This window comes from Chrysemys picta, chromosome 12, assembly GCF_011386835.1.
Source record: "Chrysemys picta bellii isolate R12L10 chromosome 12, ASM1138683v2, whole genome shotgun sequence".
In the NCBI taxonomy this organism is placed as follows: domain Eukaryota; kingdom Metazoa; phylum Chordata; order Testudines; family Emydidae; genus Chrysemys; species Chrysemys picta.
In genome coordinates this window covers 54,595,329-54,613,345 of record NC_088802.1, presented here as the reverse complement: position 1 = coordinate 54,613,345, position 18,017 = coordinate 54,595,329, and the positions used below count along the sequence as shown (strand labels likewise).

Here is an 18,017-nt window from a genome sequence, read left to right as displayed (position 1 = left end):
TTCGGATGCTGTTGATAAATGACAAGCAGACCATATGGCAGCTGATCACTTCATTTGAATAGACTGAGGGGCCGACCCAGCATGTGACCCATGTATCATTGGCCAGCAAGCCCTGGGCTACCACCTCTTTCAGTGGAGTCCAGGTGGCACAGGCTTGGCTTCTGCAGCTTCTCCAAACTGCCGTGGGGGAGCACGAGGACTCTAGCCATGCTCAGCTGGTCCAGAGCCTGCCCATTCGATGACATTCCTTTCGGAGCAGTTACATAAGCAGCAATAGGTTGGTCAAGTCATCCTTCAGAAAAGAGAAGCCAGACATGCGAGAACAGTTCCCTCTTTTATTATCATACATGTGAAAAGCTCTGGGCACGACTGGTTCATTTCAGCTCCTTCACAGCCAAACCTAAAGAGAAGGGAGGAGAAAAAAAGGTTGAGTAGCTAAAGAGAGACTGATCCTACTCATTATTTCTGCTTGTCTGGCTGTGAAACCCTGGAACAGTTGCACTGCATCCTGGAGACAAGCAGCTGAAATGACTGCAGTCCCCAATGAAAGGTCAGGAGTGGATTTCTCTGCCTGCCTAGAGCCTCCAGACTTGTGAAAAGGGTGGCTCGAGACCTTGCTCACACAGCTTTCAAAGCAAGAGCATTTGCTCAGTTGCTGCATGGCTAGGGCCAGATAGTCTGTTTCAGAATTAATACTGGGAAAGAGGCCACGATTTTAATACAGTAGGCGGGTCAGCAAACCCCATTGCTGGCCCAATGCAGGGCACTTAGCCCCCACACCTGGCATTCAGCACCGAAAAGCCACTTGAATTGGGCTGACACATCAAGAATGGTTCTGCTGATCTCTGCAACTCCATGGGATGGGCAGGGACGGTGTCCTTAGCCTGTTTGCCAGAAGCTGGGAATGGGCGACAGGGGATGGATCACTTGATGATTCCCTGTTCTGTTCATTCCCTCTGGGGCACCTGGCACTGGCCACTGTCGGAAGACAGGACACTGGGCTAGATGGACCTTTGGTCTGACCCAGTGTGGCCGTTCTTATGGCAACACCAGAGCCTCTCCTACTAGCAGAGGGCTGTAGCAAGAGGGAATTACCTCCTTCCCCGCTATGGGAATGGGACGGTCCCTCCATCATTCACTTCAGGGCAGGACTTGCAGTTCAACACTCTGCCCATGAGTGCATGTGACACCAGGGGCCCCTGGAGGAGCACTGCCAGAGTATCAGTGCTCTAGACTATCCTTTGGGTGTTATCAGATCTCTATTGCTGGGGCCTCAACCACCTCTCGGCTTGTTGGCTCTGGTTACCCCACATGTATCTCTCATTCACCCTTTTAATTGAAGACCATTACTTTCTGCAATGACCCCTGTGGTCAGCCTCATAGTGCCCTGTATTATAGCATCTCTCTTACTGCTCTCTTTAAAAAGCATCACTTTCATGACGTTACCACATGAAACCAGTGACTGCAGTGCTGGACACTTCCCTTTGTGCTTTGCCAGAGTCCAGGATCAGAGAACTGCCAGGAATAGGGGATTCACAGCCAGAAACAGCAAGCTCCCAAGACAATGGGATACGCACAGCATTCAAGTGGTATTAAAGTGAACCAAAATTAGACAGACAGGGCAACCCTGCCCGCAGTAGTTCTCTCTATGAGGTGAGGTTTAAGGCATAAGGGCCATATTTTGGAGCTGAATGAACACACCCTACACTCACCCATGCGGGATATCATTTGAAGCTTCTTTAATGTACATGTAGATGAGGTGTGATGTGAGGCTGTCAAATGGGGCCATAAGCCTGTAGGCACAGTGAAACAGTGGTACCCAAAGTGAGGAAGTCTCCTCCTCCGCTGTTCAAGAAACACTACAATGACTGACTATAGGTTTTACTGTTTAAGTTACACACCTTAATGTGGTGTTTACTGGTCAAAGATTGTCATTGGTTTTGCAAGGGCAATTTTCTCCCTACAAATAATGCTGCTTGGCATGTGACAAAAATGGCAGCTATCAACATTTTGCCATGTATTACGATGAATTGGTTTCATATCACATACTCTCAATTGTCCAAGTATCTCACAAGTGACTGCAATAGTCTGATATTTTCATTTCGAATTTGCTGACCAGATCAGCCTTACACTGAAGGTTGTGCAGCAGTAGCAGTAGACTGCATGTGTCCATAGTTTGTCCTGCAGAGTGGGTAGATACAATGTATGTGAATTCCTAATGTAATGCCTCTCCATTTGTAAGCTTCTGTACATACAACGCAGTGTCTAGTCTGTAATATCTATGCATGTAGTCCTAGCCTTTGAAATAGTCTAGAACAGCAGTTTTCAACCCGCAGCCCAATTAGCACGCAGTTGCGACTCAGATGTGTGCTAAAGGCCGGCGGGCCCCACGGGGTCTGGGTCCAGGCTGCTGTGTGGCTGCCCTGCCACCCGGTAGGGTCTGGGCTCCCTGCTGCCCGGCCGTCCACCCAGGGCTCTGCTCCTGGTCCCACTCTGTGGAGGAGTCCCTGTGTGGGAGGCGCTGGGCATAGGGGTCTGGGCGGGGAAGAGAGGGGGGGGACGCGGAGAGAGAGGGAGAAGCGACACTGTGGTTCTCAACCTGAGGCCCAGGTAACACATTGTGGGCTGCATATGCAGCCCACAATGATAAACGATTGAGAACCACTAGTCTAGAAACTAGCTTTTTAATTCAGTGACACTTATGCACAGGTCAGCATTAGTGTTAGAGATAACACATTCATATTATGAATATGCAAAAGCTAGGAGAGAAAGAAATGTCCTGAGAACTAGTAGTGAAGACAAAGTCCTCAAACAAGTCCTTGCCTCTGCACTGAAGAAGAATAAAGATCATGTTACAGCTCTTACTAACCACTGTCAGTACCAATGACAAACCCATTTGACCCTGAATCACATCCAGAGGTGCTTATCAACATATTATTGGCACATCGGATGTTACATGCAGTCAAGAGTTTACTGAAAACATGAGATTTGATAGCAGTGCACTTGATTTCTGATCGGATCCGTACCTTCTTTAGTCCAGCCAAGAAAGCGGACGTTTAGTCTAGCAAGGGAGGGACAATCATTGCAGCGGTCAGTCCACAAATTGCTTTCCACAGAGCCCTGTCCTTAGCAAACGCAGGGATGATGTTTCAATGGCAACTGTTCTTAGTTGCCCAATAGGACCTGTGCCTATGTCCCTCTTCCAACGCTGATGGAACAATGAGAACTGACACAGCTGAATTAGGGCATCAAGCTGAAAGAATCTGCGTGTTAAGAACATGCAACAAAGAAACCCCAGTGTGCACCAGAGATGCTGTGGCTGTCACACAAGTCATGGCTACAGAAAATTACACGCATTCAATGAATTGCCTGCTAAGTACTTGAGGCAGGCCCGAAAAGGATTTGACAACGCTAATTCTATAATCAAAGTTTTTGCCAGATACGACAACAGTAACTGTGAAAAGTGCAGAAAGTGCCAGACAGGATGTAAGGTTAGATACAGGCGTTACCAGATGACGGGTAGACACCCTGCTCCTCCATGGAAAAAGTTGAGAAACATGGTAGGCAACAAGCAGGCACTTGGTAAAATTACTCTGTGAATATGCAGCTGAGAGTGCAGGAGCACACCCGCTCCCTCTTGCTGGAAGCTTTTCCAATGGTGAAGCAGCGAAGTCCATCACCCGCAGAGCGGCTTCTTTAGCACAAGGCTTGTACAGTACTCACAAGGAAGCTTCTGCATGGTGTACGTGCCAAGATGACTTGTGTATCTCGGTGTAAAGGAACCGTAATAATTAGGTCCCTGATTCAGATATTTTGGTCCTTGCTGTTCGCTACTTTCCAAAAATGGAACACAGATAACATGTGGATTGAAACATGTAACCCTTACTAGCACAACTGACTAGCATCACTGCATACCTGTGCATGCAACTTTTGACACACTCCCTCCTGACTTCTGCTGTACACATATTAACAGATGTGACCCTGAGTCATCCATATTTTGTATTGGGAGAGACAACTGTTTAATGTTGTCAAAGCAAACTGAGCTTACTGCTTCAGCGACCTTGCCAAACTGGGAGAGAGATGGGCAAGCCGCAATTTCTGCAGCAAAGAAGTTGGTAGCAGTGCATGACCAGAGCAAGAAAGAAAAGGAGACCCCCAAAGACCTCAGTTGCTTGCACCTCAATCTAGCCATCAAAAAGCAAGTGTCACTGGCCAAACTCCCACCACGTCAGTAGTTTTGAAGAGCACGTCAAGACACCCTCTTGGCAAACAAAGATTTGGATGCCTCTGCACAGATATTGGATCACCACTGCAACATGGATGGAAAAAATGTGGATGAACTATTTCCTGTATTCTTCAACGCCCTGATGACATCTGAGCTTCAACAAGACCGTATTTGTGCCTCTACCAATAAGAGTTGCCAGACAATCAACTGTTTGTAGTCAGGACAATTTTCTGTAACCTACACACCCTTGAGAGAGATCATGATGATGAATGAGATGATCATGACGTTGACTAGAAATGTCACCGGTGCTATTACATTTCAATATTACCTGTACCAAATTTGTTTTACCCTTTAGATTGTTGTAATGATGCTTTGAGGTCAAAGAAACTCAATTTTATGTCTTGAAATAATACACAGTCATTAAACTAACAGAAACGAATGCAAATATTTCAAAGTCGTCATTTTAGCATGTTGATGGGGGTCATCATTTATCTGTTTTTATGATAACAGCAGTGCTTGACAGCACCACACATGCTACCTCATCTTAAACGAGACATCATAAGCTCTCAAACGAAGCCTGGGATGTGTATAGGTGTAGAGGGTACGGTAAGTTGACCAAATCAGTGGTGTCTGCTGCTCCCCTATTTCCTGTACTGTAGAATACTGTGAATCCCCACAGCTTACAGATCTGATCAAGCTGAGGGAATGAACGGTGAGCCAGAACGAAGGTCTGTGCTCCATAACGTAGCGCTACCCTACATCAACATGCGTGTATTCTTGGGCAGCTCTTGTATGCCCAGAAAGAGCCATCTCACACATCCCCCTGCTCAGCCTAGCAGAGGGAGGCTCTCAAACGTAGAGCAAACAAAGGGGGTCCCAAAGCCTCCACTTTCCTATCCCACTTCACGGCACAATGAAAGGGGCCAGCTCACCGGTAACTCTAGATAACGCAAGAGGCTGGTTATAAGTACTCCAAGATCTGAAAAAGCGCAATATAAAATCCAGAACTCAGTTACCTGGTGGCAGGGACTGCTTCAATTTCTCAGCCTTTTCCTTGTCTGTGATGACCAGAGTGTATAGGTACCGGCTGCAACGCACCTTAAATTTCACATTGTCTTTGTTCTTCTTGATCTTGACAGCTGCAGTAGAAAGAAGCTGGAGTTAGCACAGCATCATTAGTGCCTTACACACACAATAACTGTTGCAAGCCACTCCAGCCAGCCAAGGAAAGTCCCAGGAACCCAGTGAAAAAAGTAGCCCTCCCGGTATAAGGCCTTACACACCAGTTACTCTGCCTCTCAAATAAATAAGAGAGATAGTTTGAGTGTTAGGAGGTTGTATTTACCATTATGGTATTTTTGCACATAAATAACATTTAAAGCTCTAACACCATGTTTTACATACAATTCAAGTTATCCAAGGCTGCAGAAGGTGCTTTAAATCCATTTCCCCCCCCCCCCCCATCTTTGTCTTTTAGGACCAATTTAACTACACAGTTCCTTCAAATATATGAAACTGTGCTTCTTAGCCTCCTTTCTTGAAGGAGAGCATGGAAAAGCACCAAGAGTTCCGCTTTACAGAAGCTACTGGAGGTTTACAGAACCCAGAACTGGTTGAAATGCTTTTTAAAAACAATACTACCAGCCATGATAATGTTTCAAGTACTACACCATGCCCTCACCCACACAATGGGCTTTACAAAGCCTATTTGCAGGGATTTTTCCTCTTTGCTGCAGTGCAAGACCCACACAATGGAACAGTGTAAACAGGGCTCTCAAACTGGGCCATGACATTATGTGGGGCTCGTGAGCCGTCAGCCTCCACATTTCACCTCCAGCATTTATAATTGTGTTAAATATTAAAAAAAAAAAAGTGTTTTTAATTTACACTGGGAGGGGGGGGGGTTGCACTCAGAGGCCTGCTGTGTGAAATGGGTCACCAGTACAAAGGTTTGAGAACCCCTGGGAAACCATATACAAAGCACTGTCTATTCAGTTTGCTTTTAGCATTTGAAATTTCTCATTTTGCAATTATAGTCATCTTAGGTGCCACCTGAAACAATAGCAGGTACGACAATTACAGGCAGAGTGTGATTTAATGGTGCCCCTTTCAAAAGAATATGAAAAGCTTTTGATATTAAATCTGTGGCTGAAAGGCTAGATGGAAATCGACAAGAAACATGATCATACTATATTTGCAAATAGTTTCCAACATCACTTATTTGCCAAAACCCAAGTGCAAGGTTGTGTGTCCCTGTTCACCACATTCCCAGGAAGGGAAGGAGCTGCACTCCATACAGTGCCCCGATAGCATCAATTCTTGCAGGAGAAAGGAGTCCTGAACTTGGGTCATGACAAAATAATCACAAATGCAGTTTAAGAAAAAACAAATGAACATTGGTATCACCGCACAGTCAGGCTCTCTATTTAACAGACATTTCAATTAGCCTCTAAGTTATGAGCTCAGATGCTGCTAGATTTACTTAGTGATTGCCAATTCCTGGATAATGATTTTTGTAGCATTCAACACAAGATATGAGAAAAGTATTGTAATCTGCTCCCTATCTTACACCATTTAATCAAGGTCACCATGTTAAGTACCAATCCAATGAGAAAGTCCAGAGATGAGCAACAAAATGATTGAAGGTCTAGAAAACATGACCTATCAGGGAAGATTGAAAAACTTGAGATTTGTTTAGTCTAGAGAAGAGAAGACTGAGAGGGGACATAACAGTTTTCAAGTACGTAAAAGGTTGTTACAAGGAGGAGGGGAGAAAAATTGTTCCTGTTAACCTCTGAGGATAGGAACCTCTGAGGACAGGACAAGAAGCAATGGGCTTCAATTGCAGCAAGGGAGGTTTAGGTTGGACGTTAGGAAAACGTCCTGTCAGGGTGGATAAGCACTGGAATAAATTGCCTAGGGAGGTTGTGGAATCTCCATCATTGGGGATTTTAAGAGCAGATTAGACAAGCACCTGTCAGGGATGGTCTAGAGAATACTTAGTCCTGCCATGAGTGCAGGGGACTGGACTAGATGACCTCTCGAGGTTCCGTCCAGTCCTATGATGATGCTAAGAAACAGCTTTCAGATAGAGCTCTTCAGGGCAGGAAGTGCATCTTTACTTGATGCACGTACTACTACATATGAACCTTAAACAATTGGATAAGTCATTAACATTCATTTGTGTTGGGCTTCTGGGGAAGAACAGCCGCCCGAGCTTGTTACAAGTGGAAGTGGGTGGGTCTAGACCAGACTCAGGTTATGTCCCCTACTAGGACCAGGATTTACCCATTAGTAGCAGACGTAACAAGATTTTGTCAGTTATTTTTAGTAAAAGTCAGACAGGTTGTAGGCAATAAACAAAAATTCACAGAAGCCCGTGACCTGTCCCCTGGGGGTGAGAGAAACTGAGCACATCCACCGCTGTTCCTCAGGTAGGGGGCTGAAGCCCCAGGGGACCGGCCACCTGCTCCAGCAGCCCAGGGGACTGACAGCTGCTCCAGCTATGCCCCAGACAGAAGTAGTGACAGAGGTGCTGGAAAGCCATGGAATCTGGGACAGAATCATAGCCTTAATGATGCTGAATAGGATCTACACCGAGCAGTCATTCCTGGTAGGTCCTGGGTCATCTAACTTAGACTCTATATAGCTGCCCTTGGACACGAAGTGGTATCATGTGGGCAAGCCCCCGACCAATGTCTCACAGGCTGCAGGAGTCGAAGTCCCAACATTCCTCCCTAGCAACCATGTGGCCATAGATAAACATGTAAGCAAGCAGACATGCTGTGGGGCCCACGCTACGGTAAAGAGATTCCCTCCCTTCAACGCCTACAGAAGAAAACCCTCTTTAGCGTTCAACAGGAGATCGTTTTTTATAAGACAGATGGAAGCCACGCAGACACCACGTCGGGCTTCAACCCAGCACCGGGGCAAACCGATACTACTCACATTTTGCATCCTTTCTCCTGGCTGTGAGCAGGAAGTCTTTGATCTCTTCAATTTTGCGAGGCTGGAAATAAATAACAACAACAAAGACTCACTAGCTGAGCACAACTCAGCGTGGAGCCGTGGGAGACACGCCCTAGGCCTGTCAGCTGCCCCATTAACGCACCGCCGGGTGCTCACACCAGGGAAATACTCCGCCAGCCCCTCTGGCCCGTGCCCATCCTCCTGGGCACCGGGGGAGCCGGGCGCGAGCCCACGTCCCCGGCCCGCCTCCCCTCCCCACGACCAGGGTCCCCCCAGGGCCGGCCCACCCGTGACCCAGGCGCGCATCACCGCCACGTGCCGGCTCACCATGGCGACGGTCCGGGCTCCGGGCAGCTGCTGCCTGCGGGAGAGAAAATCCAAGATGGCGTCAGCGCGATGGGGGGGGGGAGCTAAGAACCCCCAAGTTCGCCCCTCCTCGCCCCCACCCCACCAACGGGCCCGCCCGCCTGGCCCCCCACTCGCTCCCCCATGTCCCTCATCCCCTCCACGGGAGCCCCCCGCCCGGCCCCGCCGAGGATGCCGGCGGATCCAGCCCCGCACCCCCGCACACTCACTCAGGCAGCCACAGACGCGGTGATAAAAAGGAACAAGTACTTCCGCATCCGGGCACTTAAACCAGATCCAGGCGGCTACGGGTGCCGAGAGCAGACAAAAGGCGCAGGAGGGCGCTCACAACAACGCAGTTGGGTAAGGAGAGCTAGCTAGCCAGCCAGCCAGAGAAGTGCTGGTTTATTTGGGAACCTAGGTTTCAGAGTAGCAGCCGTGTTAGTCTGTATCCGAAAAAAGAACAGGAGTACTCCGAAGAAGTGGGCTGTAGTCCACGAACGCTTATGCTCTAATAAATTTGTTAGTCTCTAAGGTGCCACAAGTACTCCTGTTTTTTTTTGGGAACCTAGGTTTAGACAGGAGTGTGTGTGAGGGGGTATTGCTGGCGTTTCTTGCTATTGTATTCATTGACATGAATAGCTAATGAGAGTGCTATCGATTGTTATTACAATTATACTCATTTTAATTAATGATAAACAATTAATTCACAACTCACGGTTGGGGGGGGGGATGTATGTTCCTTATCATATTTCCATTGCCGGTTAGTCCATGTCTACTAATGTTGCATAGCTCCCAGCTGGGGGTCATGGTCGACATGACCACATTTTTGTTAATACAGAGTTGAATGCCATGCACTGCAGTTCCTTGGCTGACTGTTACAATCTCTGTTTGCTTAGTGCTGTGATCTGGGTAATCCAAGATGTTATGGGCTGTTATAAAGAGGATGGGGATCAATTGTTTTCCATGTCCACTGACGGTAGGAAAAGAAGCAGTGGACTTAATCTGCAACAAGGCAGATTTATGTTAGATGTTAGGAAAAACTTTCTAACTCCTAAGGGTAGTTAGGCTCTGGAATAGGCTTCCCTAGGGAGGTCTTGGGGTCCCCATCGTTGGAAGCATTTAAAAACAAGTTGGACAGACACCTGGCAGGGATGGTATAGGTGTTCTTGGTCCTGCCACAGCTCAGAGGACGGGACTGGATGACTTCTCGAGGTCCCTTCCAGCCCTATGTTTCTATGAAACAAGAGGAGAGAAGATGCTTTTTTGTGGCTAAGGCAACCACAGAAGGAGCCTGGGTTCTGTTCTCAGCTTAACTCCAGATGTCCAAAATCACATAGTAAAAGTCAAATCCACCTGTTATATGCCTCAGTTTCCCCATCTGTAAAATGGGAGTAATGGCATTTCATATAGTGGCTGCAAGGCTCAATTCACTAATCTGAAGTCATCAGAGGGAAGCTGCTAGAGAAGAAGAAAACAGGGTGTGGTTAGGGCTATCATTATTTATCAGGTTTATTATAGCAGTACAGGGGGGCCACCTGAGAATGGGATGCCATCGTGCTAGGCACTGGACAGACAGAGTCAGAGAATCCCTGCTCCAAAGAGCTTACAATCTGAATAGAGCAAAGGGGAGGGGAAAGTTTTAGAACGTAGAAGTGGAGCCCATCTGTGTTTGTACAGCGCCTGGCACAATGGGAGCCTGGTCCATGACTGCCACTCCTAGGTGCTGCTGCAATACAGATTATAGGACCGAGTTGGTGGCAAACGTCATGTTAGGTCTGGTGGTGCCATTGTCTCCTTTTGACTTCTAAGGCAGAGAACCAGTGGAGTTTTCAAAACAGAAAATATTTCAGGCCTCCTTTATCCATTAGATTGGGCACAACTAGTTCCCTCCCCCACCGTGTAGGATGACCAGTAGCAAATGTGAAAAATCGGGACAGGAGGTGGAGGGTAACAGATATCTATACAAGAAAAAAAAACCCAAATCGGGACTGTCCCTATAAAATTGGGACATCTGGTCACCTTACCTGGCCCCAAGCTGTCCTGTTCAGGGCCCCCTTAAAAGATCCGCATGTCAGGGCTAGGGATGTAATTGAACAGTTCATCCACAGGAGGGAGCTTTAGCAACACTTTAGCACCTTGGCACAAAGTAATGTAAAGGGCAAAGCAATCTCGTTCCAGGTATTGCACTGGGGCATGACCCTGGGAAAGGTTAACCCTCCCTAACAGCCATTGCCCAGCCATGGCTTGCTTTGTCCAGAACAGTAATCAGGGTCCTTCCACACGGCATCCTCAATCCATCGTTCTGCTGCCATCCAAAGAGCAGCTGCGGACTGGGGCGGCCTCGTAGGGAAGCTGGATCATTTGCTCAGGGCAGCAATGCAGTGTTGATTTCTTTGTTGGGTTTAGTGCTTCGCTGGGAGTTTAGGGGAATGGGGCGGTAACAAGCCGACAGGCCCAGGGAGCTGTTTGATGCACACAGCAGGGGCCTGGCTGTGAAAGTGACATCCTCCAACAAGGGGATCACGTCAGGAATCTCTCCTGGGTGTGAGTTTCTCTCTAAGCACCCTTGCTCTGATTCTGCATTCTGGGATTTAGAAATGCCTGGAGCCCCGCTCCTGGGGGGACAAGGGTCCAGCTGGCTGTGAGGGGATTGGCAAGGGACAAGGGGAAGGAACAGACGTTTCACTGACAGTGTCTGTTGTCTGTGAGGCTGCATTGTTGAAAAGCTGCTTCTGCCCTCCTCTGTGGGATGCATTACTGAGATCAGCCCTCCCAGAATGGGGAGTTTTGCCACCAGCGAATGAGTCATGAATAAGTAGGAACTGCAGGGGGGGTGTGTTCAAAATAGCTGTCCAGAGGCTTCACCCACAATTCCTTTCCCTTCTGGTTGTACCTGTATTTCTTCTAATGCATCTGGAGAGACCCTGTAACCTGCTCCCTCCAAACCCCCAGTCTCCCCTCCCCCTGATCACTATGGGAAGGGGAGGGTGACGTTTGTTAATACTTCGCTTCTGCATCAGTTTCCATCCTTTGATCTCAAAGCACTTTACAAAAAAAGGCAAGTCTCATTGCCCTCCCCCCCCAGATTTCAGGTGAGGAAACTGAGGCCCACAGAGGTGACAGGGCAGGTCAGTGCTGGGAACAGAAGCCAGCGGGGCTGTGAGACCACAGCTCATCTGTCAGACAATTGTACCAGCCTGGAACGAGTGGGGGGAGAAGATTGAAAGCTCTGGCTTGGTGGCTCAGGCTTTGCTGGAGTGATTTCTCCTCTCTGCTCCCAGCCAGCCCTAGGAGGGAGAGACACAGACTTGTGTTTATCATGAAACACAGAAAGCTCCATGTGGGGGGGGGTCAGGCTGGAAGTCTGGGCAGGTGAGTTGGGACACTGGCGGCATAGTTTCCGCAGCCCTACAGCACAAGCTCCCCGCCCTCAAGACAGCACCAAGACTCCCTGTGAGCCGGAGCAGCCCCTTGGGCCAGGAAACTGGACCATGGCACGACAGAGACAGACCAAAACCAAGACACCAGCAAGGAACCGCTTTGAGGAACTTTGCACCCTGATCAGCATCTAGATGTGAGCTTTGCTCCAGCCCTTTTCTACGGTCTGGGTGAAGCCCTGGAGCCAACCCCTGCCTGTAATCAATCCATCCAACCTATCAGCTTTAGAGAAGATTGGATCTGGATCAGAACTTTTATCTCCACACTGGTTTTTCTACCATACCGATCACCAGAGCATCTGGGCTTTTCCCCTCTGGGCTCTTCCTTACAAATCCTGGTAAATATCTACCGCTGGGACAGAAGATAAATTAAACGGACATTTCTACAGATCTAGGAAAATTATACTGGAGCGAAGGAGAATTCATCTTCACTTTAAGGGACAAAGAATTTTCCTATCTATCAAAATGTGCCTGCGAGAAGGAACATTAGATCTACAGAAAGGGACAGACCCTTTCGACTAAGGGGCAGGGGGCCAGCCTATCTGCTTGTATATATCTTATGTTATGCAGCAGGAGAAAGGAAATCAATAGAGCTGTCAGGGCTGTAATGCATTCAGTATTGCAAACTCTCCGATCACCGGAATCACCAGATGGATGTTTCAAATTAATAAAAAAAAAAAAGGGAAGATAAACACCTGCCATGCCAAAGGGGAAGTGGGAACAGGAGTAAGTATTGGGGGAAATTAAAGGCCATAAATCATCAGAACCTGCCCAAAGTCCAGGACGTGTTATTTATAGGACAGTCCCTTTAAATTAAAAAAAAATTGCATTAGCACCACAGGGTCACTGGCTGTTGCAGCTCGGGCTTGAGCATGGTCTGTCCCTGTCAGCGTAAAGCCCTGTTTCTCAGCACCTACTTTTAGCTGTAGCATGGCAGGGAAAACCGGAGCCTGGGAGAGCCACTCCTAAGGGGTTCTAGGAGCCTAGGGAGCGTTAGAGCCTGCTGCCCCAAAACATAGGCTCCGAGAACTTGAGACACCAGAACGTTGCTGTGGGATATGATCAGGGGGCTGGGGCACATGACTTATGAGGAGAGGCTGAGGGAACTGGGATTGTTTAGTCTGCAGAAGAGAAGAATGAGGGGGGATTTGATAGCTGCTTTCAACTACCTGAAAGGGGGTTCCAAAGAGGATGGAGCTCGGCTGTTCTCAGTGGTGGCAGATGACAGAACAAGAAGCAATGGTCTCACGTTGCAGTGGGGGAGGTCTAGGTTGGATATTCAGAAACACTATTTCACTAGGAGGGTGGTGAAGCACTGGAATGGGTTACCTACGGAGGTGGTGGAATCCCTTTCCTTAGAGGTTTTTAAGGCCCGGCTTGACAAAGCCCTGGCTGGGATGATTTAGTTGGGGTTGGTCTTGCTTTGAGCAGGGGGTTGGACTAGATGACCTCCTGAGGTCCCTTCCAGCCCTGATATTCTATGATATACCAATAGCAGGGCTTTTAGCCTTCTTGCAGACCAGACACTAGAGGGCAATAGTGAGCAGGTCTGGTATTAGGCGCAGAGAGGGCACTGGTGAAGTACATTCCAGTGTAGGGCTCCGTGTCTGTCACGGCGGTGGTGGATGTCTCAGATTCCGTGACTTCTGTGACCTCCGTGACTTCTGCAGTGGCCAGTGTGGCCGAGCCCAGCGCCGCCCAAGCAGCTGCCTCCGGGGCCAACTGCTCACGTGGCCCCCAGCACAGCCACACCAGCTGCTGCTGAGCGGCCCCGGGGACAGCCACACCAGCTGCTGCTCCAGCGGCCCCCGGCAGCAGTCCCCAGGACAGAGCAGCCACGGTCCACAGCCCCCAGCAGCTCGTGCCGCTGGCCCCAGGTGCCCCTGCAGCAGCAGCGCCCCCACACCTCCCAGCAGCCTCCCCCCCCCCCCCCCCCGATTTAGTCACGGGTATTTTTAGTAAAAGTCATGGACAGGTCGGGGCTGTGAATTTTTGATTATTGCCCGTGACCTATCCATGACTTTTACTAAAATTACCCGTGACTACATTGTAGCCATAGTCATTGGGGGAGAAGGGACAGACCCGCGGACAGCAGGAAGAGGGGACTTGAAGATCATCATGGGGTGTAACTGATTTAAAGCGTGTTGCCACTCTCATTCTACCAAGACTGAGGCCCCCTTGTGCCGTGTGCTACATGGACTCCTAGCAAGAGAGAGCCCCTGCCCCAAACAGTCTAAATAGACGAGACAGACAAAGGGGAAACTGAGGTGCGGAGAGAGGGGACATTGCCCTGCATCAATGGGAACAGAATCCAGGTCCTAAGTCTCACTCCATTGTTCTGCACACTAGAGCACACTGCCTCCAAATAGACCGGAGGCATCATTTCAGGGTCTCGAGGGGGATCATAAAACCCAGGGAGGATATTTTGAAAGTCAGGTTAAATGTGAACATAAGAACGGCCATACTGGGGTCAGACCAAAGGTCCATCTAGTCCAGTATCTTGTCTCTGACAGTGGCCAATGCCAGATGCCTCAGAGGGAATGAATAGAACAGGGCAATTTCGAGTGATCCATCCCCTGTCGCCCAGTCCCAGCTTCTGACAGTCAGAGGTGTAGGGGCACCCAGAGCATGGGATTGCATCCCTGATCATCCTGGCTAATAGCCACCGAGGGACCTGTCCTCCATGAACTTATCTAATTAGTTTTTTAAGCCAGTTATGCTTCTGGCTTTCACAGCATCCCCTGGCAATGAGTTCCACAGGTTGACTGAGCGTTGTGTGAAGTACTTCCTTATGTTTGTTTTAAACCTGCTGCCTGTTCATTTCATTGGGTGACCCCTGGTTCATGTGTTATGTAGAGGGAGTAAATAACACTTCCATACTCACTGTCTCCACCTCAGTCATGGTTTTATACACCTCTATAATACCCCCCCTCAGTCATCTCTTTTCTAAGCTGAACAGTCCCGGTCTTTTTAATCTTTCCTCGTATGAAAGCTGTTCCATCCCCCTAATCACTTTTGTTTACACCTTCTCTGTACCCTTTTCAATATATCTTTTTTGAGATGGGGTGACCAGAACTGCAGGCAGTATTCAAGATGTGGGCGTGTTTATACAGTGGGATAATGATATTTTCTGTCTTATTATCTATCCCTTTCTTAATGATTCCCAACATTCTGTTCACTTTTTTGACTGCCGCTGCACATTGAGTGGATGTTTTCAGATAATTATACACAAAGATCTTTTTCTTGAGTGGTAACAGCTAATTTAGACCCCCATCATTTTGTCTGTATAGCTGGGATTATGTTTTCCAATGTGGATTACTTTACATTTATCAATAGGGCCCTACCAAATTCATGGTCCATTTTGGTCAATTTCACGGTCATAGGATTTTAAAAATAGTAAATTTCATGATTTCAGATATTTAAATCTGAAATTTCATCATGTCGTAACTGTGGGTCCTGACCCAAAAGGGAGTTGGGGGGTGGGGGGTTCACAAGGTTATTGTAGGGGGATTGTGGTATGGCCACCTTACTTCTGTGCTGTTGCCTTCAGAGCCTCAGCTAGCAGCCGCCACTCTGATGAGGGACTTTGTCAAAGGCTTTCTGAAAGGCCAGGCACACTGTATCCCCTGGATCATCCTTGTCCTTATGTTTGTTGAACCCCTCAAAGAATTCTAATAGATTGGTGAGGCATGATTTTTCTTTACAAAAGCCGTATTGGCTTCCCCAACACATCATGTTTCTCTATGTGTCTTATAATTCTGTTCTGATAGTTTCAACCAATTTGCCTGGTACTGAAGTTAGGCTTACAGGCCTACAATTGCCAGGATTGCTTCTGAAATCTTTTTTAAAAATCAGCCTTACAATCTTAAGTCATCTGGTACAGAGGCTGACTTAAGTGCTAGGTTACATACCACAGTTAGTAGTTCTGCAATTTCATATTTGAGGTCCTTCAGAACTCTCGGGCGAATACAATCGGGTCCTGGTGATTTATCACTGTTTAATTTATCAGTTTGTTCCAAAACCTCCTCTACTGACACCTCAATCTGGGACAGCTCTTCAGATTTGTCACTTAAGAAGAATGGCTCAGGCCTGGGAATCTCCCTCACATCCGATCCACCGCAGTGAAGACTGATGCAAAGATTTCATTTAGCTTCACCCCAACGGCCTTGTCTTCTTTGAGTGCACCGTTAGCACCTCGATCGTCCAGCAGCCCCATGGATTGTTTGCCAGGCTTCCCACTTACAATTTGCTTGGCTGTTAGTAGAGAATGAGCGGGGCGGAGCAAAGACACAGAAACTGTCACTCAGCAGCTTCCTGATTATTTTTAAGAGCTTGTAGCTGGAGAGCAATAACTGGAGCCCTCACGCTGCTTTACGAGGCAATAACCCCGCTCCCCGGCTCAGGATAATACCCGGTAGCCTCTCATGGGGACTGGCTTACGGCCCATTAACCATGGGGATGGGCTGTTATCACTCCTCTCAGCGGAGACCTTCACCAAGGGGCATGCGCTTGGAGCCAGTGCAGGGGCAGGGGAGTGGGAAATGTAGCAGGAGAATGGCGGTCCGGAGGATGAGCTGGGATGTCTCCCTTCCACCCCACAACTCCTGCAGCTTAGACCCAGAGACAGCTCTCAGACCCCCATTTCCCTGGTGACGTGAGAGGCTGAGCCCATCTGTCTCGCTCTGGCCCTTGGAGAGCTCCCAGTTTGGAGTGTGCCAGGATGGAGCCCCCCCCGTTGGTGCTGGAGCCGGAGCGCCCCCCTCTGCTTGTAGCTGCCGTCACCAGGAGCAAGGTGGGAACGGAGCTGGCCTGGATGTCGGAAGCATGAGCTGGGAGCTAGCGGAGGGACTGGAGGCGGGGTTGAGACTTGGGCAGCGGGGAGGGCAGAACTGGGTTACACCTGCCAGTCATCAGCCACGGGTGTGGAGGTCCTGGCCTGACACTTCAGCCTGGCAGGGAGGGAGCTTGCACCTTACCGGGACCCGGGTACAGGGTGGAGAAGAGCTTGGGGAAGAGACTGAGGTGGGAGGGGGTTAGGGATGGGAGGCAAATAGAGAGGTCACTGCCCTGGGGACGGAGGAGGCCGGCAGGAGTGAAAAGAGGAGACCAAAGGCACTGATGGTGTTGGCCCTGTGGCCTAGTGGTCAGTGCTCTGAGTCACCACGGGGGAGATTATGGGGGAGACCCTAAGCCCCGCCTAGCCTGACCCCAGCTCAGCTCCAGCTCTGCCATTCTGCCCAGGCATCTCAGCCGTCACCTGGGCCAGAGACCTGCCTCCAGAGCTGAGGATGACATGGGCATCTCCATGGGGCCAGAGAGGCCCACAGACCCATCTCTCCGGGAGAAGACAGACACAAAGGCGCAGCCATCCCTCATCTTAATGAGACTGAGATGAGCCTCGTTTGCTAATGAGGAATTTCATAGTCACAGCCTGACAAGTGCAGCCGCAGTGGGGACCGTGAAGGTCAGCGCTGTAAGGAGTGAGTGTGGCCAGCCCGGGCAGGGAGCTGCTTCTAACGCCCAGGCCGCAGTGCCAGGCAGCGGCTTCTTTCCCTGGGCCATGCCAGAGGGGTTTGCCGAGCCGCTGCTGGGCACGGCCAGGGGCAGCCTCTGCCTCTGGCCCGGTCATTGCAGCAGGTTGCCTGGCTCGGCTGTGCTAAGCGTCATATTTGGCACGAGCTTTCCTGGTGTGCACATGCAGTCTGTCATGGGATGAGCTCAAAGGACTTTGAAAACACCAGCAAACTGAACTATTAGACCCATTCGATGGATGGGGAAACTGAGATACAGCAAAGGCAGTGACTTACCAGGGCCACATAGTGGCAGAGCTGGGACTGGAATCCAAGATCTCTGACTGTCAGTTCCCTGCTCCACCTGTTAGACCATATTCCCCTCCCAGAGCTGGGACTTGAACCCAGGAGTCCTGACTCTAGTGCTAGAATGGTTAGAACACAGGGTTTTTTTATATTGATCTTCTCCTGTGACAGATGGAGTCTGTCGTTGAAAGAGGGACTCAAAGCACTTAGCAAAAATCATGG

General features: G+C 49.1%; 1 protein-coding gene across 3 annotated transcripts in view; it reads right to left on the bottom strand.

Moving 5' to 3' along the window:
• Window positions 1–321: 321 nt before the first annotated feature.
• RPL38 (ribosomal protein L38) overlaps window positions 322–18,017 on the bottom strand; it is a 280,950-nt gene continuing 263,254 nt past the window's right edge. For 2 of the 3 annotated variants that reach the window (XM_065563718.1, XM_065563719.1), the window contains exons 2-5: window positions 8,522–8,554; window positions 8,174–8,234; window positions 5,242–5,364; window positions 322–400 (exon numbers count right to left, since the gene is read on the bottom strand). In XM_065563718.1, coding sequence (XP_065419790.1) covers window positions 375–400; window positions 5,242–5,364; window positions 8,174–8,234; window positions 8,522–8,524 — 213 coding nt within the window. In that variant the 5' untranslated portion in view covers window positions 8,525–8,554 and the 3' untranslated portion in view covers window positions 322–374. Of the gene's footprint in view, window positions 401–5,241; window positions 5,365–8,173; window positions 8,235–8,521; window positions 8,556–8,769; window positions 8,872–18,017 lie in introns of those variants that run through there. The other variant, XM_008167651.4, reaches the window with a different exon arrangement.